The following is a 26,053-nucleotide window of genomic DNA, read 5'->3' as shown; positions in this document are numbered from 1 at the left end:
GGGGAGGTGCCAGGGTTGGACCACGCAGCGCTTGGTGCTCGGTTCTGTGAGCTGGTGTTCTTCCAAGGCAACGGCCCCAGTGCTGCTGAGGCTGAGGGTCATTCCCCTCTGCCCCTGGCAGGGCTGCACTGCCAGCTCCAGCTAGGATGGGAGGGGAAGATGGAGGGCAGCTAAGGTCCACCCTCTCCCTATCAGCCCGGGGACATTCCATGCACCACAGGACAGTCCCCCTACCCTGCCACAAAGGAGCTGGAGGCACCAGCCCCACACGCAGAAGCTGAACAGAGGCTGATCAACCTCCTCTGGGGGTGGGAACAGTTAAACCCTACTCACAGAGTAAGCAGTTCAGCGCGGCTCACAGCCTCCGAGAGATCAACGTGCCTTAGTGGTTTCAATTCCCAGTTCAAAGCACATCCTTATGGGGTTGGTAACCTCAACCATTAGATTAAAAAAGCCCAAACTTTGGTTTAGTTCAGAATCTGTGCATCAGTCTAGAGGTGAGATGTGGAGGGCACGAAGAAGCCGCCACTGAGAGGGATGAGAGTGCAGAGGATGACAGCAGATGGGGCTCCATTTCTTTCTGCCATCCCTGATAAAATCAGGCTGCAGTGACGCTGCTGGGGAACATCCCGGTACCGGGGACAAACCCTGTGCATAAACCCAGGAAAGCAGCCGGTGTCCCTGGCTTCCTTCTCTCTTTTATTCTTATTTTATACACCGACGAGCAGCTGCCGCCAGATTTTTCTACTAAATATGACTTTTTGTTGGGCAAATTACATTAGGATGGATGCCGCAGGTATCCATTAAGGTTTATTTATCGTGATAGCGTTTGGATCTCACGCTTATAAATAACTTATGTTATGGCTTTTGTTTGTAGAAATGTAACTTACATATTTTATTATGCTTTCTGTAAACCTCAAAAAGAATGTTGTCAAAGAAGCGCCTCTTAACAGCAGCCTAAACTATGGTACATAAAATCTACACTAACATTATTTTTTAATACGGCAGGGAAGCGTGTTATCCCTCTACAGTTTGAAAGGTTTGCTGTCATCATAAACTTGTACTACAATAAAGCATTAACAAGTCTAAGGAATTATTTTGTAAGGTGTTGCCTGTGCTGGTGGCTGAGTTTCTCTAAAGGCACCTCGTGTGGGCAGGGAAAGCTCTTAAACCTCCCTGTTTACCCCAGGAAGCTGCCCGTGCCTGCTCTGGCCCGTGGGCAGCTGCCGAGCTGTCCCTCACGGAGGGGCAGACACTTACCTGAGGGTCAGCAGTCCACGCTTTTCACTGTGATGATGTAAAACGGTATTTGGGGGAGAACCAGCCCAGTTTTACAGTCCCATCAGCAGCCAGGCTCACATCGCTTTCCTGCGGTGGAATCACTCAGGGATGAGCGGCGTCCCCTTCCCGACATTTCCCATTCCTTTCTTCCCGCTTCTTTTTAAAAGAGAATAAAACCATTCCCAGCCCCTTTGAGGCAATTTTGTCCATTTAAACACCGTGTAAGACATCACACCTGCTTTGTAAACAGGCAAGGAAATCCTGGGCTGTACCACACCAACGGCGCCCTTTTAAAAAGCTGACTGTGAAGGCTCTCTACAATGAATAAATAAAAGTCATAAACTGCTCTCTATTTCCTGTGCTCTCCATTTCCTAACCTAAAAGCAAGTGTATTTATATGACCAGCTACTCTAAATAAAGTTCCAATCGTCGGTTGTTAACCAAGGCTGGAGCACTGTACAGATCCACGCCTGGCCTTTGCCCCTGTTAGGAGATGCTCTCTGGAGCCTGACTTGTGAGTTCCAATGGGGGATGTGCTCCGAGGGAAGTTTCAGATCCACTGGAGTGCTCAGGGTGTCAGCAGCCATGTGAGGGTGAGCCCTAAAGCTGGAGAGCCGAGTTACGGGGCGCTCTGCTTTTCTACTCCGACTCCCAGCAGAGCAGCTGGTGTAACTGGTCATCACCAGGCTGGTTTGGGAGCATGTGCCCATGGTACACAACCACCACTTCCTTCCGCTGTACGCAAAGAAAACAGAGCCACAGAACCCACCAGCTTTCACCTGAGCCTTCACTGCTGACGTCGGGAGCTTCGAGGGGCAGGAGCGTTTGTAAAGCCAGGCTGGAGGCAGCAGTGCTGGGCACTGAGCTCTGTGCCCATGGGCAAGGCAACACGCCCAAGCGACCTTTGCCCAAGCCCCAGCGCACACGCAGACCCACACACGCGTCCCAGGTCCCTTCTGCAGCCTTTAAAATCCGACTTGGCAGCGCAGACTCCAGCTGCCTTCAAGGACCAACACTCAGCGTTAAGGACTGCACTAATTCCTGCATGTTGGATGTGTTAACCATGATCGGATGCCGAGTTTACAAACCTGTAGCCACACGTAGCAACACCCCAAGCGCGCAGCCCTTCAGCGACCCCGACTGATGGCTTTCCCAGGGACTATGGACACGAGAGCCCAAATCTGCCTCACGGCATCACTTCCTGCAGTTTAAGAACGTGCAGGGAAGTAAGAGCTGCAAAGAGAAAACTGGGAGCAAAGCTCTAGGAAGTACAGGTTTGAACCTCTCCATTCTGTTGGCCACAATGAACAATCCCCACTCCAAACAGCGGTGAAATATGACTGAACACACAGGTCTAAGCAAGCATGAAAAACACACGAAACCAATTACTTCTATAAAACCCCCAAACCCAACCTGATTCCAACCTGATCCTGATAGTCTGTAATTGCACATAGCAGCTTTTCAACATCCTAACCTAACCGGCACACTGCTTCGCTTTACCTGTCGTTAGATCTCAATTCATTTGCGATTTCCTCAGCCCACGCGGTGCCTCCTGCCCACTGCAGAATGACACCAACTGTTCCCCACAAAACCACGCGTGAGCTTTGGGCCCGAGGAGGGATTTTGGGCTGGTACACACTAAACTCTATACCAGCTCTGAGAAGTGAGGCCAAATCTGCTGAATTTGCTTTCAGGCACATTCATTGTGCCACAATGCTGCTTAACTATGAGCTGTGCTGCCCCGTGACTACCTGCTTACTTCTTCATAGCAAAGGGTGGGTTTTGTCCTTTTAACAACTTTTTTTTCTTCTGGGTATTTGGTTTTTTCCTTTTTCCTAATTTCCAAAGACCTGGAAAACACACACTTGTGTCATCAGTACTTCTTTAAGTCTTGCTCCATCATCTCCTCAATTTTCTGCTATACTTACAGCCTAAGCCGCTCATTTCCAGTCTTTGCTGTCCACGTTGTCATTAACCGACAGTGCTGAAAAGAAATATGTAACGTTTTGTAGAAAAATAGCAATTTTATTATTTCAAAAAGATGTCATATAACATTTGTACTGGCTTTCATCTCATTTTCAACCAAACCTGACCTCCGAGCGAGCTCAGCTTTAAACTGAGGAGATATGATTTACTGTTACGTGTAGAACGGAGATTCATTAGCTGATACAAGTTGAGAAGGAATGCATATTTATTTTGTTCTTTGGTTAAGTACTGCTTCTACACCGCTTCTTAAAGAGAAAATAACAGGATAATAAATTCTGATAAGAAAGGCTGAAAACATCCTTCAAACTAAGGCGGCTTTTCCATCGCTTTCATGGTTATAAATCCTTCCATCGAGGCCAGAGATATAAAAAGGCAGAAGACGTCTTACAAAAATAGTTTTTCACAAGGGTCAAAAATCTATCTAGCAATAAAAGAGAGTCCCAAAACTTTCTGAGTTTGTTTATTAGTTGGTGCTCTGTTTCCAAAGTCACTGTCAACTCATCATATCTAAAGTGCCGGGATCCAAGGCCCCTTCGCTGCGCAGAGCTTCTGCCATGTCTCTTCGGAAGACTGACATATTCTGAGTGAACCTGGGCAGGAGGAAAACCAGATCTTTGGTTAAAGGAGACCCCATTCCCAGAGATGTATTTCAAGAATCAGCAAAAGAACAAACTATAATGTAAATTTTAAATGGAAAGAAAACCAGAGGACATCTCACAGACCGAGTCCCTAGGAGCCCTTGAAGTTCTACAGCAGCACATTTGGGCAGCATTATGAACACAGCCCACCAACAGCGTGAAGCATTTCAAAAGTCAGCTGGGAAACAAATGCCACAAGAAAACTTACCATCTTGTGTGCCTCAAAATGTGTCCTTGCTCCCGAACTCTGGCAAAGTGCTCTCTGGGACACATCCTGATGGCCACCAAGGCCCAGCCCTGGCAGACCTACCTTCCTCCCTCAGGCGTGGTGCCAGAGGTGCCAGAGTTCACCTGTCTCTCAGTGAAGGTGACACATCCATCTGGCACACATCAAATCCACAAAAATATTCCCCAACAGTTCCCTACCAGCAGCTGTGGAATGTCAAGTCCATCTGGTGGCATCATGCCTGACACAGAAGACAACTCTGACTTCTGTGGCAGCCCAAACCTGATCTGCTCATCCTGGGCTGCATCACAGAAGCATGGCCAGCAGATTCTGCCTGTTGGACCACATCCAGAGGAGGCCACAAAAATGATGCAAGGGCTGGAGCACCTCTCCTATGAAGCCAATCTGAGAGAGTTGGGCTTTTTCAGCCTGGAGAAGAGAAGGCTCTGGGGTGACCTTATAGCAGCCTTCCAGTACCTGAAAGGTGCTTGTAAGAAAGCTGGGGAAGAACTGTTCCCGAGGGCATGGAGCGATAGGACGAGGGGTCATGGTTTTAAACTCAACAAGGGGAGATTTAGGTTGGGTATAAGGAAAAAGTTCTTCAATGTGAGGGTGGTGCATCACTGGCACAGGTTTCCCAGAGAGGTGGAGCAGGCCCCATCCCTAGAGACATTCAAGGCCAGGCTTGATGGGGCTCTGAGCAACCTGACCTAGTGAAGATGTCCCTGCTGACTGGAGGAGGGTTGGACTAGATAACCTTCCAAGGTCCCTTCCAACCCAACACATTCTATGATTCCATTATTTTGTACTCCCTTGATCTATCCTTGCCCAAAACAAAGAGTTTAACTGCCATTTATCACATCTCATGTATGTGTTAAAAACCCCCAACCAACCCACAAACCCCCTAAAAATGACCTTACATGCCAGGAACAGAGATCCCACCCTGTGCTTTCGAATTTCTTTTCTTTGTTGCCTCAACGCTCTTTGCTTTGATTGCGTCAAGACTTCGCAGGCTCGCTATAGCAAAGCTAATAAAAGTTTCCCCAAGAACGGCTCCTTAGGGCTCCTTCCTGCAAAGGACTGTGCGGACAGGTGCTTGCAAAACTGCTGGGAGCTCAGCAAAGGTCTCTCTGCAGGACCAGGGGTAATAATCCTTCCTGCCTGCCTCCGCTGCACGGCACTTTATGGGTATGCCGAGCAGCGGTGCGGCGAGCTGGGGCTTGCTGTGTGGGGAAACGCAGGATGCAGTTATGAGTTTCTTCTTTATTCCAGTCAGACTTTTTTTTTTTAATGTTTGTGCTTATTTCCTTACTAATGGAAATTGATTTCTGCTCAATTTTAATCAGTGACAGTTGAAAAAGCCTCCTGGTCCATGGAATAAATGAGAGGGGTTATAAAGCCAGAGCTGAAACCAGGAAAGCCATTGTACCAACTCAGGCTGCTCGGTGGGAAGCGATGGATTAAAGTCTTCCCAAGTTAGACAGGTGGATGCTACTGAGATGGATGAGCTGCTCATTGGACTGAATTATCCCTACTCCCTTGTACCTGCACCCACCCAGCTCTGGCACTGCCCATCTGAGAGCACCCTGCAGCGCTTCATCATGAAAATCCCCTTTACATCCCCAGACACCTGAATCAAGCATTTGCCAAACCTGCCATTTGCTGGCAGCCCAAGTGCTGGAAACCTCTGGCCATGCTATGAACAGGGCCAGCGCCCGCTGGGCTCCCCTCGCTGCCCATTCCCCACCCCTCCTGCCTGGGCTGGACCGACCATCCATCCATCCATCCATCCATCCATCCATCCATCCATCCATCCATCCATCCATCCATCACCTCCCACCCTTCAGGTCCCTAGCTCTCGGAATAAGTAAGGCAGCTCAGAGAAATGCACAGCAGGGTACATTCTTCTCAGAAAACTGTTACCTGCAGGATGTCTTGCCTTTAAGAAACACAGATATGGAATGATATAAAAATACAAATAGATATAAGAAACCATCTAGTTACAAGACCAAGTTTCCCCTAATTTTTTGCATTCTTCTTTTAAATCCTGAAGGACTGTTGAGCCAAATGAATCCCCTTGGCATTTCCAAACTAGGTCCTACAGCCTTTTCCCAATGTTTTCTGTCAACTCCTAACACAAGTCACACAGAAAGTCTATCTGTTTGATTGGTGCTGTGGATGTGACCTCTGCTTTTCTCTGACTTTACTTCCAAATTCCCCTCTCTGCCCATCACCCAGAGTCAGGCCATACGGAACTTACACCTTCAGTACCAGAATGCAACAGGAAAACAAAATGAAATTGTAGAGTCCATAATTAAACACAAAACTATTTACAAATTAAACAAGTTCATCCCAGTTCTTACACCAACAAAGACTGAAGTAGTCTGAGAAATAAAATCACTGAACAGTTTTAGCCATCACTTCTCCCCAAGCCCCCTTCCAGCCTGTTTCAAGCTTTCCAGAGTTCTGCAGTCTGGACCTGGATCGCATCTCTGCATTTCCAATGTTTGCTTCAGTTGAGTAATGCACATGGAAGAGAAAACGCAGCTACCCAGTAACAAGACGTCAGCGTGAACACTAAATGCAGGCAAATTCCCCACTTCTGTGAAGGCTTCAGCTCTGCATGTCAGATGAGGGCAGAGCTGGGGGGATTCCTCATTCATGTTAAAACAAAATCCTTGCCTCGTTTATCCAGGCCGTGTAAGTGGCCCTGCTGCATCCCTGCTCGTTCTGGCGTTTCACTAACAGTTGCTTGACACCAACAACAGCAAGACCAGGCTCTGCCAGAGCAGGAGCATCGCTGGAGGCTGAAGCAAGTGTGTTTTCAGAGGGGTTTAAGGTTGGAAAAAGGAAGCTCAGAGACTCACCTGCTGAAATGAGGTGGTTTTTCCCAAGTGAAAAACAAGTATTTGCAGCCTGACAATCCCTGATTTTGGGATTAAATTAGGAAATACTTTTCTAAGCAGGAAAATACATCATTATCAGATGTTCAGGCTCTAACTGGGCCAAATTCTGTTCCCAAGAACTGCAGTTTAAGGCTACCTGGCACACTTCCTACACTGTATTTTTTTCCCGAGTTGAAGTTTCCATTCATCTTTTATTCTTTCATCTTACTTGTTATGAACGTACCTGTCTCTGTTCTTTACCAAAAGGTTTTGCTCGACTCCTTCCATGAGATTCCTGAAGCACTGGTTGAGGACTTCATGCTTGTTGTCAGGCTGGCTGGCTATCAAGGTTGCCCTCAGTTCACCGAAGTACTATGGCAGCAAGGCAAAGAATATTAAAAGTGAGGTTGGAAAATTTAAACTCAGAGTAACTTTATATAGATAGATAGATATAGATACATAGATAGATATAGATATAGATATATAGATAGATATAGATATATAGATAGATCTGCCTTTATATTCTGGCAGATCTATAGAGTAGTTAAAATACATTTTTTTTCTCACTTTAGGGAAATTTTGGTTTAGTTTAGCCTAGAAATATGGAACAGCTAGTGTTATCTGCTGCCTGGCTCCTACAGCCAAGTCACATAACCCTGTTTAGTCTTTATTATATTTTCTGTGTCAGTCAAAGTCTCATGGCCCAGGCACCAATACACATAATTATTAAGAGGAGAACAACTGTCATTTGGTTGCCAGACTTTTAAAAACCTGTAACAGGTTTAAACCTTAAACAAATATCAAATCCAACATGCATCTTCTCCATCGAAATTACAGCCCTGTTGTATCTGAGATAACAAAAAGGAACTGTGACACCAACGCTAAGCCCTGACAACTGAAGAGGATTATAGAAGTGTTTGCTTTAATGTCTGCTGGGCAAACAACCTGCCCGCAGTCCAGCTCCTCTCAAACCAGAGACAACCTGTCTTACCCATCTTTGCTGACTGCTGCAGCGGAACTGGGCGTGAAGGCAGCAGCTCATCAAATAGCTGGGTCCCCAGCTCCTTTGGAACTCAGAACTTAGGAACTGGCATGAAAGATGAAATCCTGCCTACCCCAAGCCCATTCCCAGAAACCATCTCAAGGAGACAAATGCAGAGCTCTATGTAGAGAAGGCCACAACCCTGGGATCTTGTCTGGCATCTGCCAATTGGTTTTAGACAAGAGGCATTCCACCAACAACCTCAGCCAACCCACAGCAGGAAGCGTTAACAGCACCCTCAAAAGCAAAAAATGAGGCACAACATCTCTGGCCATCTCTTAACGATGTCTCTGCCCTTCTCTAACGAGGGCAGTGTCCCATGGCATTGCTTTTGCAATCTGATGGAGCTGCTCTGTGCCCTGTGGTTTCTGGGGCTTCTCTGTGATGGGATCACTTTGGCCTGTGCACTCCAACGCCTGGGTTCTCTGGTTGAAGGACAACGGTGAGGGGGAGACACGGATACCACCTTATCAGGATACAGAGGGGTTTTTCCACCAACCCCTCGCCCCTGAGATGTAAATCAAACTTGCTGCTGCACTTCAGTATGGGAACAATGCCAAGAGCCATGTGCACCCATCCCATTTTCAGGCAAAACTGCTGCTGTCTCAAAAGGTTTAGTGCTGTTTTCGGGAGGACTCTGAGCACGGTTCCCATTTTGGCACAATTACCTCTACCAGTTCTAGTTTTTCTGAGTCCCCTAATGAACCTGATTGTCCTCCCTTTGAGATGAGTTATGGGCAAAGATCTCATTAAACAAAAGAAAAGGGGAAGCAGCAGTAAAACATGGTAAATGTGTGCTTGCTATCTCAGGAACTGTAGAGACAGAGACTCTACCTGAAATAAAGGAGCTCAATTCCAATAAATAAACCAGCGGTGTGCTGAAATGAGCCAAGAAAAGATGATTTTTACAGCCATATGTAAGTACGTGACCCACTTTTTCCGAACACAAAGTAAATAACCTTGATGCAAAAGGGGCAATACAAATATTGTAAATCTTATTTCCCCTTCTCCACCCTTCCAAAAGAAATATAAGACTTGTTCCTAAGTAAAGGTGCCGGTACACATCCGTGTCTGCTAAGCAAAACACATAATCATTAGAACTAGTCTAATTTCAGTAAAAAGAATATTCTGCCAGTCACAAATTTATTCCTTATGATTTACAGCTCCATGGTTTTATCTTCAAGTGAAATATTTAATTTCTTCTTATACTGAAGCATCAAAACCACATAATTAATATGTAGTCAGGCTAATACTTACACGCTATAAATCAGGAGCATTATATAAACAAAAGTGTCGTCTTGAACAAGATTGGGAATGCACAAAACTACTTATTTCCCACTTTTATAATGATGCAGTGACTCAGAGCAGATAGAAAATGATTAGTTTTCCTTCCAAAGTAGGAAATATTGCTTCCATCTGTAAAGTATAATATTGTGATGTCATAAAGTTTTCCTAAACACTGAATTTGCCCTTATTCCCTCTCAATCATTTTAAAAGAACTGCTCTCTCTTATAGAGCTTGGATTTAAATCACAATAACACACCAAGAAGATGAATGACAGTGCTATTGGATATGGCTAAAATTGGATCCTTCAGCACAGGTGAATGATGAGACAGCGCTTCTCTCCTTGATATATTTTCTTCTTCTATTAGTTTCCTTCCATAGCTGGGATTTCAGTTTGAATTTTAATGTATGCGGTTGCTGCTAATCTTAGTGTCTTATTTTTTTCCAGCACCCTCTTATTGTATAGACAATTCATTCTCCAAAGCAGTAATACACTGAGGCTTGTGACTGCCCAAGAGATAAAGCAATTCAGAATAAAGTTAGAGCCAGCTCTGAAGTATGGCAAATACAACAGGTCACCATCTCAGGAACAATGCCTCGCCACACAAAAAATGCACACATTTAGATCAACTTGCATTCATTTACTCAGATGGTTTCCATTTCACACAATATTGTCTCTATTAAGTCACCTGGGAAACATGATGGGTATATCCAAATTCATAGTTTCAGATCTTACTGAAAGGGCAAATTGCAGAGTGTTTCCTGGTTTAGGGAACCCTCCACAGATGCACACGATCCAAATTGCAATCAATGCCAGTACTTAAGTGTAAGCGCCCAGCTAATACCCCCCACAGCTAGCTGCTCCTGTGAAACCTTTCAGAAAAAGAAATTGGTTAACTACTTTTCTAGGAAGCAATTTTTTTCTGATGTCATTTCCACAGCATTCTTGTTTCATATTTCTATCTAAAAGCCAAGATGAACTTGCCTAACTTCTCCTCCGGCTTAATTCTGGAAAAGCAAAGATCTAAAATTTATTAAATAAAGCTTAATTCTATCCTTGCATTATCTAAGGTTGGGCATGAAAGTTGGGGTAAAGCTTTGAGAGGATTTTTCATCAAAATGAAGCTGCTCAACCTCTGCGAGGTCATCTGTGAAATATGTTTACAGTACATGAGCTGACCTGTTCCCCCAACTCCTAACGTGAGCGTAGGGAGCGAGGTCCCAAGGAACGAGACAGGGATCTGGGAGGGCAATAGGCAGGTTGAAGTAATTATTTCAACTATTTGGGCAGCCCAAGAGCGAATTGGTGGAATTTCTTTACTCACTTTCTCATTGAGAAGTATCAGTCCGAGCAGCGGTCTTGACACAGACCATTGGTTTCTGCAGTCTTCAAAAATGATGGTGTTCATTAGGATTGACATCATCTGAAAGAGAAGTCAGACAGTTTACATGAGTATGGATACTGTTGTTGTACTGTGAGATGTGGTGAGAAGGAAAAATCAGTGAAACCTTTACTAACCACACTGAAATCACTGAGATGTCATATATGAGTGTGGTATTACAGAAGTCATTCTTCCAAACAAGTACTTCCATGACCAAAACGACCCAGTGAAGAAAGTTAAAAGAAAACAGATGTCAAAGCTGGGCTCCAAAGAAAAAGTTGAGGTGAAAACAAGTATGAATTGAGACTGAGAGTTAATTTAAGGTACAGGTTTGGACTTTACTACAGGGATCTGCCCTGCTGTCACACTGCTTCTAGGACAGCAATACCTGTGCGACCAGTGATCCGCATTAGTTTCAGATTAATCCCTAGCTGCTCCTCAAGATTCTGGCTTTCTCACTGCCACCTCTCTGCGTGTATTGACACCGCAAGGCATCTGGAGGGAGCACGCCCTGTTTCGATGAAGGCAATCCTGCTTACAGCAAGCAGCCTATAAATCTACACCATTTCCATCACAGTTACAACTCCAGCCTCTGATTTTAGACATTTTATTGTGCTTCTGTGACTGACTTTACAGAGCTCTCCAGCAGGGACGAAGCCACTTCATCAACTTTATAAAGCGCTGAGATCTATCAGCTCGTACAATTAAGTTCTAGCAGCACCCAAGCAGAAGCAGCACACTCCACTCTGCTCGCTGGCTGCCACGTAAGCGCGGCCTGCAGCTAATGCCGCAGGGAGCATTGTCCCTCTGAGGCCTCGCCTGGCCTTGCTGTGCTTTTACACCTCTGCTGTCTCTAATGAGGAAGGGCAGGGCTTGTTTTAGGGATCAGCACAATTTTAGTAAAAAGAAATTACAAAATAACTATAGAATCCATTTAAAGATAAACCGCTCCGAGATATCCTTGAGATAGGTTAGGCCGAAATGCCAAAGGCCACAACACAGACAAACCTAAAAACATTACTCAGAGATTAAAGAGAGTGAAAATTTGTAAAATGTCACCAGTAAATAGTTTGACTCACATTTATAAAATATCTACACCCTAAAACCAAACGTAGAGGAAGTAGAAAATCATTAAATCCTTTCTCCTAGGCCAATGAGTAGCTGTGAGCAGGGTCTCCAGAGAGCTGCCACACTGCAAACTAGCCTGTAATAACTGACCAAGGCGAAGTCAAACAGCATGTTTCACTAAATGAAAAAGATGAATCCTAGCACTACAAATCACCTGGAACAGAGATATCCACAAATTATTTGAGCTTTCAGGTTAGGAACACACAGTCTGGCATGAGAAAGGCCAATTCTTCACCCGACTCGGCAGTTTATGTATCAGGCAAACTACTTTTTGCTACTCATAGGGCAAAACCAGCTTTATACTGCTCTGGAAACTACTGCAAACTATTCAAAACATCTGCACCAGGGCTTGTTTTCCAAACATGAACAATAAAGATGACTTCTTATAATTAATTCATCTCCAGGTTTTCATCTCCATAGCTTGCAACAAAGCCAGCTGCCACGACAGAAGCAGTTCTTTAAGGAATAAACCAAACTCCCTCAAGCAGTGATTTAGTCAGAGTTCTAGGACCAACACACCCCTATTTCCTACCAAAAGCACTACCCACGTAGAAGACTTCCAATGTGACGCTTCCTCTGAAAAGGGCAAGCTCAGAGACGACCTCTTCAAACCCCAGAGGATATTTTGAAGGTCTCCAGCCCAGAATTGCTATGAAATTGCAAATGAACTGCAAAGCCAGTATTTTAGTCAAGTTTTTGGCCTGAATCTGGTAGATGATGAAAATGTCCAAAATTCCCCAGTGAAATGCTGATTTGACTCTGTGCATAAGTAGTACAGAAGTTACTGAACTAAGCAAGGAGCTTGATGAACATTACAGTTCATAACACCAAAGTCAGTACAAAGCAATCCACATCACAATAACCATTATCTTTATGTCCCAGCAGGACACAAACAGCAAAGGCCTCCATCACGCTTCTGAGCTTTTTCTCTGATGAGACCCTCCTGTCAAACATGTTTAACTCCACTTCTGACCCTAAAGATTAGCAAAGAGACCCCTTTTAGAAATCAATAGCCACACAGGGAATCACAGAATCACAAGGTTGGAAAAGACTTTTGAGATCATCAACTCCAACCGTTCCCATCCTCTACTAAGCCATATCCTGGGCACCTCATTTCACCCACCATCTGTTAAACACACCCAGGGTCAGTGATTCAGCCCCTCCCTGGGCAGCCTGTTCCAGGGCCTGAGAACCCTTTTGGGGAAGAATTTTTTCCTAATGCCTGATCTGACCCTGCCCTGGAGCAGCTTGAGCCCATCCCCCTTGTCACATCTCCTGTCCCCTGGCTGAAGAGACCTCTCTGCACCCTCCTGTCAGGTCATCATAGGCAATGATAAGGTCTCCCCTCAGTCTCCTCTTCTCTAGGTTGAATACCCCCAGCTCCCTCAGCCGCTCCTTGGAAGGCTTGCTGCTCTCCAGCCCCTTCCCCAGCCTGGTTGCCCTTCTCTGGACACACTCCAGGACCTTGATGTCTTACAGTGAGGGACTCAAAACTGAACCCAGCACTCAAGGTGCGGCCTCACCAATGCCCAGTACAGGGGTACAATCCCTGCCCTATGCCTGCTGGCCACGCTGTGTCTGATACAAGCCAGGATGCCGCTGGCCTTCTTGGCCACCTGGGCACACTGCTGGCTCCTGTTCAGTTGGCAGTCACCCAACACCCTTAGGTCCTTCTCCCCTTTTAGAAATCACTAGCTGCACAGAGAACACCACTGCGGTCAGGAGTTAGCAGGGGCTCGGGCCTGGCCATGTGTATGCTGTCTTCTTTACAGGTCAATCCATTCCCTTCCATTGAACTAGATGGTCACAGGACCGCCAGGCACTAATGCTTTCATACAACGCTGTCTGTTGAAAGGAACTGCTGGGGCTCTGGTACCAGGCTGTAACGTCTGCCCACGAGCTCTCTGGAACAGTGATTAACATCTCTTGTGAAGGTAAGGTACGACTTGCGGAGGTGGACAATTCAGAATCCTACCGTGCTGGCTTTGCCATCCCATTTTCTTGCAAAGATGATAAAAAAATAATCAAGGTGTATGGCTTGGCATTAAGAGCTGCATGCATAAAATGGGAGAAGACCTACCTATCCCACCAAGACATCTGTTAGAGGATTTCAGGAGCGCATCACTGCACAGGCAGAAGACAATCAGCAACTACTGAGCCTAATGCCACCAAGATGAAGGGCCCCAAATCCACACTAACAACCTTAAACTTCCTTTTCCTGCTCCCCATGTTTATCATGATTACAGCTGCTGCTGTGTTTTACTCTGCAGCTCTGGCTCCCTGCACCACTTCTGCATGAGCCTACAGCAAGCTGTGTGCTTTCCAGATCCTTCTTTGTTTCGCAGTGCTGCTGATACGCAAGAGAGACGGCCAGGAGCCCACCGCTGCCAGAAAGGACCTCTGTCTGAGGAGGCAGCCTGCGCACATCCATCCGCAGGGCACCAGTGCTCGGCTACGCAGGGCTCATGCTACTTTATAATGAAGCTTTGCCTGAGCACACAGCACGTTTACTGGTGATGAACCAGACTTTAACTCCTTCCTGTGCAGACTCTCACTGAATCTCACCACATTCTCCCTTCTCCTGCCTCCCTACAAAACGCTGACAAGTGACATCCTTCAGACCTCATTGACACCCATCAGTGATCTGACTGTTGTAAGCAGTAGAAACGTTCAACCCACACAGGAAAATATTTCTAGATACCTGACATGCTCTGTATTTATGGCCACTTTTGTTGCTCTCCTGAGTTGTTTGGGTCATGAAGGAACTGAAACTCTTCACACTTCTGAAGGAGACTCTAAAATTATGTGCCACTGTCTTTGTATTTCATTTGCTGACAGAAATTTACATGAATTTGTACTTATGATGGCAACACGTCCAGAAATGCTAACCACAATTGTCTGAAGATGCTGTCTTGCCTGATAACCTTGACAAAGGATGGGACAAACGCAGCTCCATGGCCAGCACCGCTGCCCCAGCAGCCCTGCTTGCTCCCGGGCCATCGGGTGGACCCAGGTACGTGAGTGAGCGCCCAGCAGTCAGCAGCACCGGCTGCACTTATCTTTCACTTCTTCTGACAGAGGCAGAACATTTCCCAGATGTCAGTTAAGCTTTGAAGCATGCCACTGAGGTACATCAGCACTGCCATCGCATTTTACAGAGGGGCTGACTGAGGAACAAAGCCTGTGATAAAGACACAGTGATGGTGACTGAGCCTGGGCCCTCCCTCAACTTCCTTAGATCCTTCCAGTCATCACCCAACCTTTGACATGCTGTTGCTAGAGACCTACAAGCATTTAGGGTGCAGGTGTTGGAGAGAAACCCATGCTATGGCACACCCCCTCCTGTGCTCCACCTTTGCTGAAAGCTTCATCATCTAATTGGAGCTCACAAAGCAACTCAATGGCCAAGCAAAGCACAGAATAATGTGGATCAAATATAGGGAATTATTGTTTTCTGGGTGGAAGATACCCTGTTGGTAGGAATGGAAAGGTTTTTCCAGGAGAACGACCCTCCAGGGCCAGGGCAGCTGCCCACAGCATCCGGCAGACTTAAGTCCTCATGCTGAGTCAGGCACAAGACAAGGTCTCAAGGCGGGGAAAGAGACATTAAAAAGGAATAATCTATTTTCTACTTCAAAACAGCAACCTTGCCTCTGTTCTCTTACCTTAAACAGAGGCCTCACTTTATCTGGTTCAATAACGTTTCTCCTGACACATTTGTTCTTCACAAAAGGAACTATTGATAGAACAAGCGAGAATAAAGAACCGTTCTTCCAATAAATTAATTCTTCAGAGCCTCTCCTCCTTCAGAGCCTCTTCCTTTCTTGGGTGGAGGAGGAAAATGTTGTTCAAGATAACTGTCATTATGAAAACTTTTTCTAAGGGGAGCTGGAGAAGAAGCTGCCCTTCCATTAAAAGGCTTTTCTTTGCTGCTCCATAGAGAACACTTGTATCATCACAGGTTCTGTAGCTCACTTTTCCCTCCCATACCATGGGACAATATTTTATTTTGCTGCAATCTGTCCCCTTTTAACAAAAAGAACGTTACGCTGACCCCAGAGGCAGCAGCAGGATGCATTCCTTTAAGGAAGAGTTAGACTTGCCTAAGAATGCATGCAGCTTTTAACAGAACACGGGCTGGTAAGGTCACTCCTTTTTCCACACGGATCCAAGATGATTCAGACTCTCACTGTTTAGCATATGAAACTCAGTAGGGTTTTACAGCTGTAGCTACAGACAGTCTGCTCTTAATTTAGGACCTGTGATTACTAATTTAAATGTCCTTCAGAGTTCTCAGTTCTTTCATCATCAATTCTTCCTATATCAATAAATGGATCATCATTTACTAATAATATTAGGAAGATTTAAATGCTCCAAGATTATTAAATACCTTAAATTTTAATCTGTTGGTTTAAAATATTTATTTTACTAGAAAGACTAACTTTCAGATTGATATTTCCCACATTCAAAGCTAAAATATCCAGATGAAATAAGAAAACTAAAGGCTTTATTATGATGGTAAGAAACAGCCCGTCGGTCCTGAACTACACAATATTTAGCTGCCAGAAACAGCAAATTAGTTGAGCTTTGCAGTATGTGAGAGTTTAACATTCAGGCATCTTGTCCCACTTCAAAGTTTTCCCAGAGCAGAAGCAGCATGGAGGGGCTGGTGCTGTGGCTGATGGGGGCAGCACCATATCCATATGAACTTCCAACATGTATATATATATGCAAATGTACATTAGCAACTAAAATTTCATGGTTCAATAGCTGAAGCACCAAGAAGCCGCAAGAACAACCAGACTTAATGAAACCGTGAGGGACCCAATCCTGTGTCTTCGCTTGTAATAGTTCAATTGGGTCTGGTCTGTTTGTTCCCTTTTGTGGAAAAACTGAGGTATAAATGGCAAATTGCTGACAAACCCCAACCCTAACATCAGGATAAGGTGTCCTGGTGACACACTGCATCCCATGAACTAGCACGTACTATTTAAGTGTCCAGGTCTTTCCAGGATTTTTGATCTGTTACGTTCTGCCAGGAGAGCCTTCCTCCCGTGCTCAGAGGGATGGAAAAGCTGGCTGTAGATGTGGAAAGGAGCCATTACAGAGACCGAGGAGCTTGTTATTTCCCTGGACACGACTGGCCAAAGGGCCACAAGCACAGGAGATTTCACTTCAAGTAGCTCCAATTCACAAGCCAGCAGCAGTAGCGAAGTACAACTGCACTAATTTACATCAAACCTGATTTTGCAACAGAAATGGGCGCAGGCTCCGAAGGATGCAGGTAGGATGACAGCTTCATGCTAGTGACAGGCACCTGCAATGTGCTCATCCAATCCATGACACCAGATCCACTGCTGCTCCCATTCTTTCACTGGTAAAATAAACTCGCACACGCTAATAGCGCAGTAGCACAGGCCAGCAGCGCAAAGTGGATGTGTCAAAGCCAAGGGTTCAAGGGTTGCTTTCATCACCTCCCACCTTTGGCAGGGAACTGCCTTTCAGTCCTTTTGGGCAGTCGAGAGGGTGGTGGAGCATGGGCGCATAGCTGGAATGGAGGCAGCAGCAACATCCTGCACACGAGCTGCTTGCAGCGAGACGTTCTGCCCTGCACTGGCATGTTTTCAGACAGTAATTGTAGCATCTTCCCTCTAATTTGAGGACATATTCTAAGACGACAGAACATGTTCTTCTCAAAATCCCATTGCGTCTGGCTTTTCCATGTGAAGGACTGTACCCCTCAGGTCCTGCGGTGCCTGTCAGAACTGGCGCTATCCTAAGGGAGATGGTGCTCCCGGCATCCATCAAGGATGGAGCAGAGATGCCAGCTGCCTGCTGTGGACTCACCTATGGCAAAGCAGTTAAGTGTCATGGGATGGAGGTGTTTTGCCCAGTCTGGGGTTGGCTACGCTAAATCCTGGAAGCAGAACGGTTAACTGCCGCAACACTGAAGGTGCCATATGAATGAAATACCTCCTCCTTCTGCAGGGAGGAGGGGATACATTTCATTAATTATTACCTTCCAGGGTGTGTTGACTCACTCCTGTCTGTGCTGAATCTCCTGTAAACCCTGTCAAGCGTCACACACTCATAGGCTGCCTCAAGTGTTGGTTTTGTATTTGGGTATCTGATGTAGCTGACAGATGTTTACAAACTCTTGTATCTGCACAGCTTCTTTTTGCTTATCCATCTGTGCTCCCTGATAGAGAGCAAATTATTCTACCTCAGGCTGGAATAATTTAAGATTGTGACATCAGCCCTTCATCTGCATTCTTTAGCTGGCAGCATTCAGAGTTTTTCAGTTACAGATACTAAAGTGTCATTCTAAATTAACCAAAGCTGTTTATTTTCGATGCAGCCGCTCCTTAACAAGTGGCCGTAACTACACAGCGTTACGGCTGCTTTTAACGATGAAGGAACTGTGACAAACTGGGATACACAACCTGCCACAATTTGTAACACAAACTTCAGGCTGGTTTAGTGTGGGAGGAGGCTGTGCTCTTTAAAAACCTTATAAAAAATTAATACCCGTTCCCCTCTGCTTTTAGCTGTCCATGACGAAGCAGCTTGGCTCAGGTCTCTGCAAACCCTGTTAGTTTTATCTTGGATGAAGATCTCTAAGAGATTTTTCCAGTCCATATGCTGAGAACCTCTCCATTTCTCGCACCTCCAGCTCTCTTATCTGAGAGGTGGCACAGAATGAAGTTGGTGTCTAGTACCAGCATCTCTGACCAAATGACAAGGGAGAGATTATTTACCCCCCTTGGGAGGAGAGAACGGCAGCTTCACCTACACCACCATCTTCCAGCAAGAGTCTGCCTTCAGGAATGTAAATAGTCCTGTGTCCAAATCCTTCAGCCTTCCTGTTGACTGACACCAGGATTTCAGTGTGTGCATCATCTTTAAATTCCTCAAATGTGAGCAGTCACCTTCCTCTTCTCCAGCTCCTGAGAAATTCACCCGTGCCTTCCCTCGCATCAAGTGATGGGAGTTGGTGCACAAAAGCATCTGAGGATTTTCAATGTCGCACCAGGATTTCAGCATAGGAATTGGGATCCTTGCCCACTGGATCGTTAGTTTTCTGAAATCTCAATTATAGGAAAGCCTTCCAAACTGCCAGTCAAGTGGGGAGGGAAGACAAGGTCAGAAAATGCTATTACTGGAAAAATAAAATCATATAGTCTAAAACCAATTTGCGGCTAATCTCACACTTAATCCACAGAAACCCTCCAGAAAGGTGAAAAATCTGCATGCAGAGGGAAAGGCTGGGCATACGATCAGCACTAAATCCTTTGGCCAAGGAACTACCCCTGAATTCAACCTAGGCTCACACCGATGCTGAGTGGAAGCATGCTCAGTGCAGCCCTCAGAGATGCAAACCCCAAGGAGCAGTCCCTTAAACTGGGCTTAAACTCGCACTCACCTTCAAGTGCGGCCCAGCTTCACATCCTTCACATAACCCCTGGGCTCACAGCAGCACTAAGGGCTTCACAGATGTCTTAGGAGAGCCCTGACGTTGCCCCAAGGCAGCTGGGGGCAGCAGGCAGGCTGAGCCCAAAGCTCAGACTCCATGGATGTCCGCCAGCAGCAGATCCAGAGGCACCCCCCACGCCCAGGAACCAGTAGTACAGAGAAAATTAAAACCAGCATCAGTATTTTACCCAGATTTACCTTAGTTTAGAACCGATGTGGTCAGCAGGCTCAGGGAGGCAGGCTGGGCTCTCAAACCACACCTTGAAGGAAATCAAGGGGGTAAGAAACCCAGAGGCTCGGCTCGAACTGAAGCCAAGTGACCTACTCGGCTCTACGGGAGCACTGCACAGCACGAGGACGGAACTTAAAAAGCCTCATCCAAGTATTAATTACCAATTGCCTAACAGATTCCAAGCCTCTTCATTTTCAAACTGTTCATAAATTGATTCTAATTTCTTCTGTGGAACAATTAAAAGTATTTTTGTTATCCTGATGAACTGAGCTGTAACCAAAGCTATTGCAAATAACACACAAGACAGATGATGGAGATGGCAATAAGCATATTGCTACTGTGTCCCGAATAGTCACCGACACTTCTTAGTGAATATCATCTTTCACAACAACAACAAAGGATAAGAGCACAAGGCTCTTTCATGCAGTCATCAAAACAAAATGCACTGAATATTATATTTCATACTAAATACGTTACCCTGGCAGTTTGACACTCAACATTTCAATAGATATTGCGTCTCTCTACCATTCTCCCTGAATTTCTGCAGATGGACTTTTAAGTATCAATGGAAGATTACTTTACTTGTCACGCTAAAAAGATTTTAAAGAATGGTTGCACACACTTCATTTTTAATTTTTTTTATTTCCTTTTTGTCTTTTTTTTTTTTTAAAGGGAAACGAAACCTGAATTCAGAAACACTGTTATCCCCAGTGGTCAGGCCCCGTGTTGTGTGGCAGTCTTTGTGTGTGGTGCTCTGCCAAGAGCTACACCGCCTCTTCCCAGCACAGCACTGGGAAGATGTTAAACCAAACCAGCCTAAACTACACAAAGCTAAGCTGACCTAAAATAGCTGGTTTGCTGAATCTCATCCATCTGTTGTGATATTGGGATTTTTTTTTAAAGATGTGGTTTGTTTTTAAACTGCACAGGATCCTGGAGGCACAGAAATACACAAGAATCTCAATTTTTCAGTTAAAAAAACCCCAAACCTCCCAAACAAGTGAACACCAGGGAAAAAAAAAAAACCAACAAACTTTGTCTGCAGGTCTCATGACTCCAGAAGACACCCTGAGCACACAAGTACCTCTCAGGACCATGCAGATGACAGCAATCTGTGAGCCTCGGAAAAACATGGATTTTTGAGTCCCGAAAATGGGAAATCTGCTGAGGTTAAGTGGGAAAAGTATTCAGCGTGTGACAGTCATCACAAAGTTCTACGCAACGGAAGAGCCTTTTTTACTGGACACATCCCTTCCCATACGTCCAAACGAGCACCGACGGGGCCGAATGCTGCAGCAATTGCCTCATTGAGCACCGGGTCTCACCACAAGCATCCTCTCACCATCCGCTATAGGCTTCGACGTACCGCCGTTACCACATCCATCCACAATTAAGCATCCTCACAAGTCGCTGCTATTCTAGAATTTTAAATTTGATTTTTATTTTTCTTTTAAACAGGGGAAAGGGAGGGTGTTTGTTCACCGAGAGCGAGTTTCATCACTCACATGGCAAACCTGCCAGTAGCAGATCACGGAATGGATTGTTACCTTTCCCAATCCATTTTGTAAAGATATTGCTTTCTTTCCAGACCGCAAGCAGCACTTCTAACTGGATTTTGAATTATAATGTGAACTTTACAAAATTATTGGTGCTATTCATATCGCTAGTTAGATTCTAAGGAACGGCAATTTTTTTTTTTGCCCTTCCCCAAACCAGCCCCTCTCGAGTATTTCAGATAAAACGACCGAGGCCAGCAGAAATCAAACATCTCCAAATAGCGTAAAGTATTACACTGCACCGAGTAAACAAGGAATAAAACATTTTTATACTTCCCCTTAAACTTATTTGCTTTTTGAAAATATTTATGCAGCACAGAGGACAGGAGGTTATTGAGAAATACAGCCGGTTCCTCTGCTTTAATTGAAACATTTATGCTTTTTGTTCTGCTAGCAAAAAGCCATGAACAGTAATAACGCAAGATAAATACACAAGAAACTTACAGATACGATTGTAAAACAACATCATCCTAATGTTTTCATTTAATTACCCTGAAATGTATTCTATTTAATATTCATTACTCAAAAGCCAATTTAAAAGAGAAAGAGGTGAAGGGACTTATTCAGAAAGACGGACTGTCATTCAGCGCAATAGTTATCTAATATACAGAAGTTAATAAAGCAGATTAATCTACAAGTCCCTTTAAGCCATCACTGAGTTTACAACAACTGCCTCCTTGACCCCTAACCCTCCCGCTGCGCACCAGTAGCAGGTGCCAGCTGCACCAAAATGACGGCTGCCGCGTTTTAAGGCAAAGTCTTTTCTTACTTTGCTTCTGACCAGCAGCTGACCCTGTAGGAACGATTGTTTCATGTGCTGGCCTAAAGGCTACATAACCCAGTAAGGGATAAACAAAAGCATACACACACCAGCTGCCTCGCCCCAGGGCGCACATCCAACACTGACACCTCCAGCGCTCGGTGCTGCCAGCCCCATCGCCGCGTTTTGTTTCCAGACGTGAATTCTGCACAATACTTGTTACTTCACGGAACTAAACTTCTCTCCAGCCCCAAAAACTCCTTGTGTCAACTATAGTGCAGCTTGGATGATGGAGAGGAGCTTCCCAATTTGATTTAGCACCGTTATTAAGAGCGTGAAATCTTCAGATACATCACTAATGATGATGTATTTTAACATTAAAAGTCTTAAAATTAAATTACTCCATTCACATGACAACGAATCACAACAAGGCTTTAAACAAAGCAGAATTAGAAAAGACACTGAGCTCATTCATTTTTTTTTGACTCCTTAATTGACAGCACTCACATAGCGAGAGCTATACGTTTAGCAATATGCTGGAGACGGAGGCTGCTGCTGCCACCGTTCTACATGTGCAGCAAGAGGTATGTATAAAACAGAAGTCGACATATTTTTCATTAAGATAAGATGCCTCTGACATGGTTATTTTGCTGATACAAATTACACAACCACAAAAACAATCAGAGTAATGATTAAATGCAGTTATGTACATGGGAGACTCCTAGTGCAAATGTTAACATATTTAAATGGGTTCCCCTCATTAAAAAAATTATATATGATATTAAACCATCAATCAAATCGAAACACTAGAGTCTAAACGTATTGTCACTGGTTAAAATAAATGACTTTGAGACCAGATTTTGGCTCACTCAATATGGTGCCTTTGCTGTTGCTTAGCCACCCAAGTCTCTGCTGGCTTGGGCTACAGCTGGTACATCTCCATCCCTTTCAATTAATAAAGAAAGTTATGATAGTATTGGGTAACATTTTTAAATTGTGCTAAGAGGCTGAAAAGCAGATGTCCCAGTGAAAATCCCTCTCACTGCTGTATCAAACCATTCAAGGCTCAAGCTGGCAAAAGCCGAGCGCTCTGGTCCCTATCCTGCACACACGTTCATTCTGAGTGCAGGGGCACCGGCACCAGCGGGTCAGAACTGCTCTGGAAACGAAGCGTATGCTCGCACGTGCGGCTCAAGGAGCTCGGGGACTCAGCGTCCTGCATGACCTGCCAGCACTTCTTTTTGTGACGTGCTTGTACAAAGTGCTTCTGCACGGCCTGTGAAGCACACGTTATAAACACATCTCCTCTCTGGGTTTTTATTTCAATTACTGTGCATAACTCTGCACTAGCTGTATATGGCACTGAGGTTTATCCGGAACACAAAACCGTCGCTGATTTTACTACATAAAAGGGAAAAAAGGAAAAGCAGTGGTTTATACTACCTTCTTATTTTAGCAACACCACTTGATTTTTCATTTCAACTGGCATCTCTACTATTCTCTTTTACATCTGCTACGCAGTGCTGCTGTGCTGCTTCATTTAGCACATCTTTGTCACTTGGTGAAGTCCAAAGCCACTGGTGCACGGCTCCAGTGAGCAGCCCACAGAGGTTTTCCCTACTCTTGTTAGGCCAGACACCTTCCTGTTCCTGTAGTGCTGCCCACCCCGTCCTTGCTCCCTTTTTCAGCACCACCACACTCCCTATCAGCCGCATTTTTTACTCATTTGAGTACCTTCTACCCACTAGCACTCCTCTCCTTGAAATCCCTCTGCAGCCTGCATGCTCCACACTGCCCTACAGTGCTCAATTCCAGCTCTTCCCACATCCTGCTGCTTCTTCCCACATCCCTGCTGTTTTTTCCCACATCCCTGCTGTTTCTTCCCACATCCCTGCTGCTTCTTCCCTACTGCAGCACTACCCCCCATGCTGCCCCCAGAAACACCAAACCCTCAGAAGGGCTCAGCACAGGCACAGCCCTAAACCAACTGTCTGACAGACCCATGGGTGCACCCAGGCTGAGAAGCAGAGCTGAGCTGCCAGCAGCTGGCCCAGTTGGTCTGATCACCAGCCCAGAAGCACTTGCCTTTTGGTTCCCGACTGGCCATGCTGCAAAGGCAGCTCTGGGCTGGCCGAGCAGCACTCACTGCCACTCCCGTGCCAGCAAGGAGTAGATGGCTTTGGCTGCACACTGTGTGTCAGCGCAGGCACCTTGCAGATCTAATCCAAACTCACCCAGAGAACCCTCCTTGTCTTCTCCATGTGACCCTCCTGAAAGTGATGCGCAGGACGTAACCCCCACACGATACCATCCCCTGTTTGTTACCCCCACATCTAACGTATCTCTCCAAGAAATGCCCAAGGAAGGAGGTGAACACTGAAATGCCACCAAAATCCTGTTTCTGTTCAACCAACCAACCGTTTGTCTCTTCCACATCCAGCACGGAGCTATTTCAGTGGTGGCTATGCAAACAAGAGTTCTTTACCTATCACGCAAGGCTCTGTGGAACATTAGCCAGGACTGGGGGTGAAGATACCACAAAACCAATTGATTTTTGGAAAGGGTGAACATGAATAGTACTAAAACGTCACAAAATCGAACTGCGTACAATTCAGCAAGATAAGCATTGAGGGAAGATAAAGGTGGCGTCTTAAAATCCAAAATTACACTTTAATTTATCAAGCGAAGCAAACACCAGCTTCACCTGACAACCCTGGAACAGCAGCAGAGAGAAGCAGGAGCCTTTTCAACTTATTTATAACGCAGCATAATGTAACAGCAACAGCGGCATGTAATAAACTTAACATCGCTTTCCATCCATGTATCTGGAATTATTTACGCGTTAATTCAGTTTAGTTGTAAGACACCGTCACGAGGCAGGCTGGAGAGAAGCTCTCGGACTGAGCAGCTTGCCCAAGGGCACAGCGCCGGTGGCACAGGAAGGAGCAGGGCCGCGGCCACACTGCTGCGCTGCGAGAGGGTGCTGGCGCTCGCTGCGCAATACCAACACCCTGCTTCACGCCCGTGTTTCCCATCGCACCTGCCCTTGCACGGCGCATCCACCCGTTAAGAAGCCAGGACTGCTGTGGGACACATGTAAGCAAACCAAATAGGAATTAATAGGTTTTAATTACACAACTCCGTCGCTCCCGAGGCCAACGAAGATGCGAGCCCCGGGCACGGATCCGCGCTCGGGTGCAGGACCGCAGGCGCAGAATGGCAGCGGCACCGCTACCGACCCCCGCAGGGCAGCCCCCGGCCCTCCCGGGCGCTCGGCAGCTCCTCCCGCGAGTGCCCGCCCCCCTCCGCTCCCCCGGGCCCGTCCCACCGCCAACACCTACCGCCCGCCACTCGCTCCCTCCCTCCTCAAGCCCCGCGGCAGCTCCGAGCCGGGCGGGGGGCGCTGCGCGAGCGGAGGCGCCTGGCCGCCGCGGAGGGGGCGGCCGTTCTCGCCTCGGCACCGGGAGGGCGGGCAGCGGAGGGCGCCGGGAACCGGCCGGAGGAGAGCCCCGAGAGGCGTGCGGGTCTAGAGGAGGGAACCGGGCCCGGGGAGCCAGGGTAGCGCCCGGGCCGCGGCCCGACCTGCGGCGGGCTCACCCTCCCGCGCCGCTGGGAATGAGGCTTAACGATCCGGCCGCTCGCTGAGCCCGACTGGGAAGAAACGTCCTAACTCCTAAGGAAGCGCTGCTGCTCCCGCAGCCGTTCAGGCTGAAGAGCTGACAGCCCTCTCCAAACTCAAAGCACAATTAGTCATTAGGGTCTAGTTTTTCAGCACTGTCAAGCAATTTGTAACCCATTCCTTTTAACAGGGTTACGCATTACTTAACCGACACAGATGTCTTGGAAACTGAAACCGCTGGTTATGAAGCAGCAACCTTGTTCATTAGCTTCCATGATAGTCAAATCATCTATAAACCCAGTGTTTAATGGCCAGCCGATGAATAATCAATGTCTCACTTTTCATCTGAGTGTGAAAGTGAGAATAATCTAATACAGCGTCCCCCTGGTAAAGCGCGAGGCCTTGGGTTCCGCTTCTATTCAGGGCTGATTTATAACCCAATGGAAACCTGATGTAAACATATGATCAATGAGTCCCATCATTGCTGATAATAACCCCCAACCGGCCCACTCCCTCATCTCAAAAGCCATCCCTTTAGGCTATTAGTTTCGTCCAGCTAAT

At 46.1% G+C, this 26,053-nt stretch overlaps 1 protein-coding gene across 1 annotated transcript in view; it reads right to left on the bottom strand.

Annotated features, from left to right (window-relative positions):
- Nucleotides 1–3,297: 3,297 nt before the first annotated feature.
- Nucleotides 3,298–26,053, bottom strand: part of RANBP17 (RAN binding protein 17) — a gene marked incomplete at its 5' end in the record, with an annotated part of 154,606 nt that continues 131,850 nt past the window's right edge. The window contains 3 exons of the mRNA XM_084268704.1: nt 3,298–3,857; nt 7,261–7,388; nt 10,668–10,766. Coding sequence (XP_084124830.1) covers nt 3,761–3,857; nt 7,261–7,388; nt 10,668–10,766 — 324 coding nt within the window. The 3' untranslated portion in view covers nt 3,298–3,760. The remainder of the gene's footprint in view (nt 3,858–7,260; nt 7,389–10,667; nt 10,767–26,053) is intronic.

Source organism: Gallinula chloropus, assembly GCF_964237585.1.
Source record: "Gallinula chloropus genome assembly, chromosome: 10".
Classification (NCBI taxonomy): Eukaryota; Metazoa; Chordata; class Aves; order Gruiformes; family Rallidae; genus Gallinula; species Gallinula chloropus.
The sequence above is the reverse complement of the archived record's forward strand: the minus strand, read 5'-3'. Positions and strand labels throughout refer to the sequence as shown.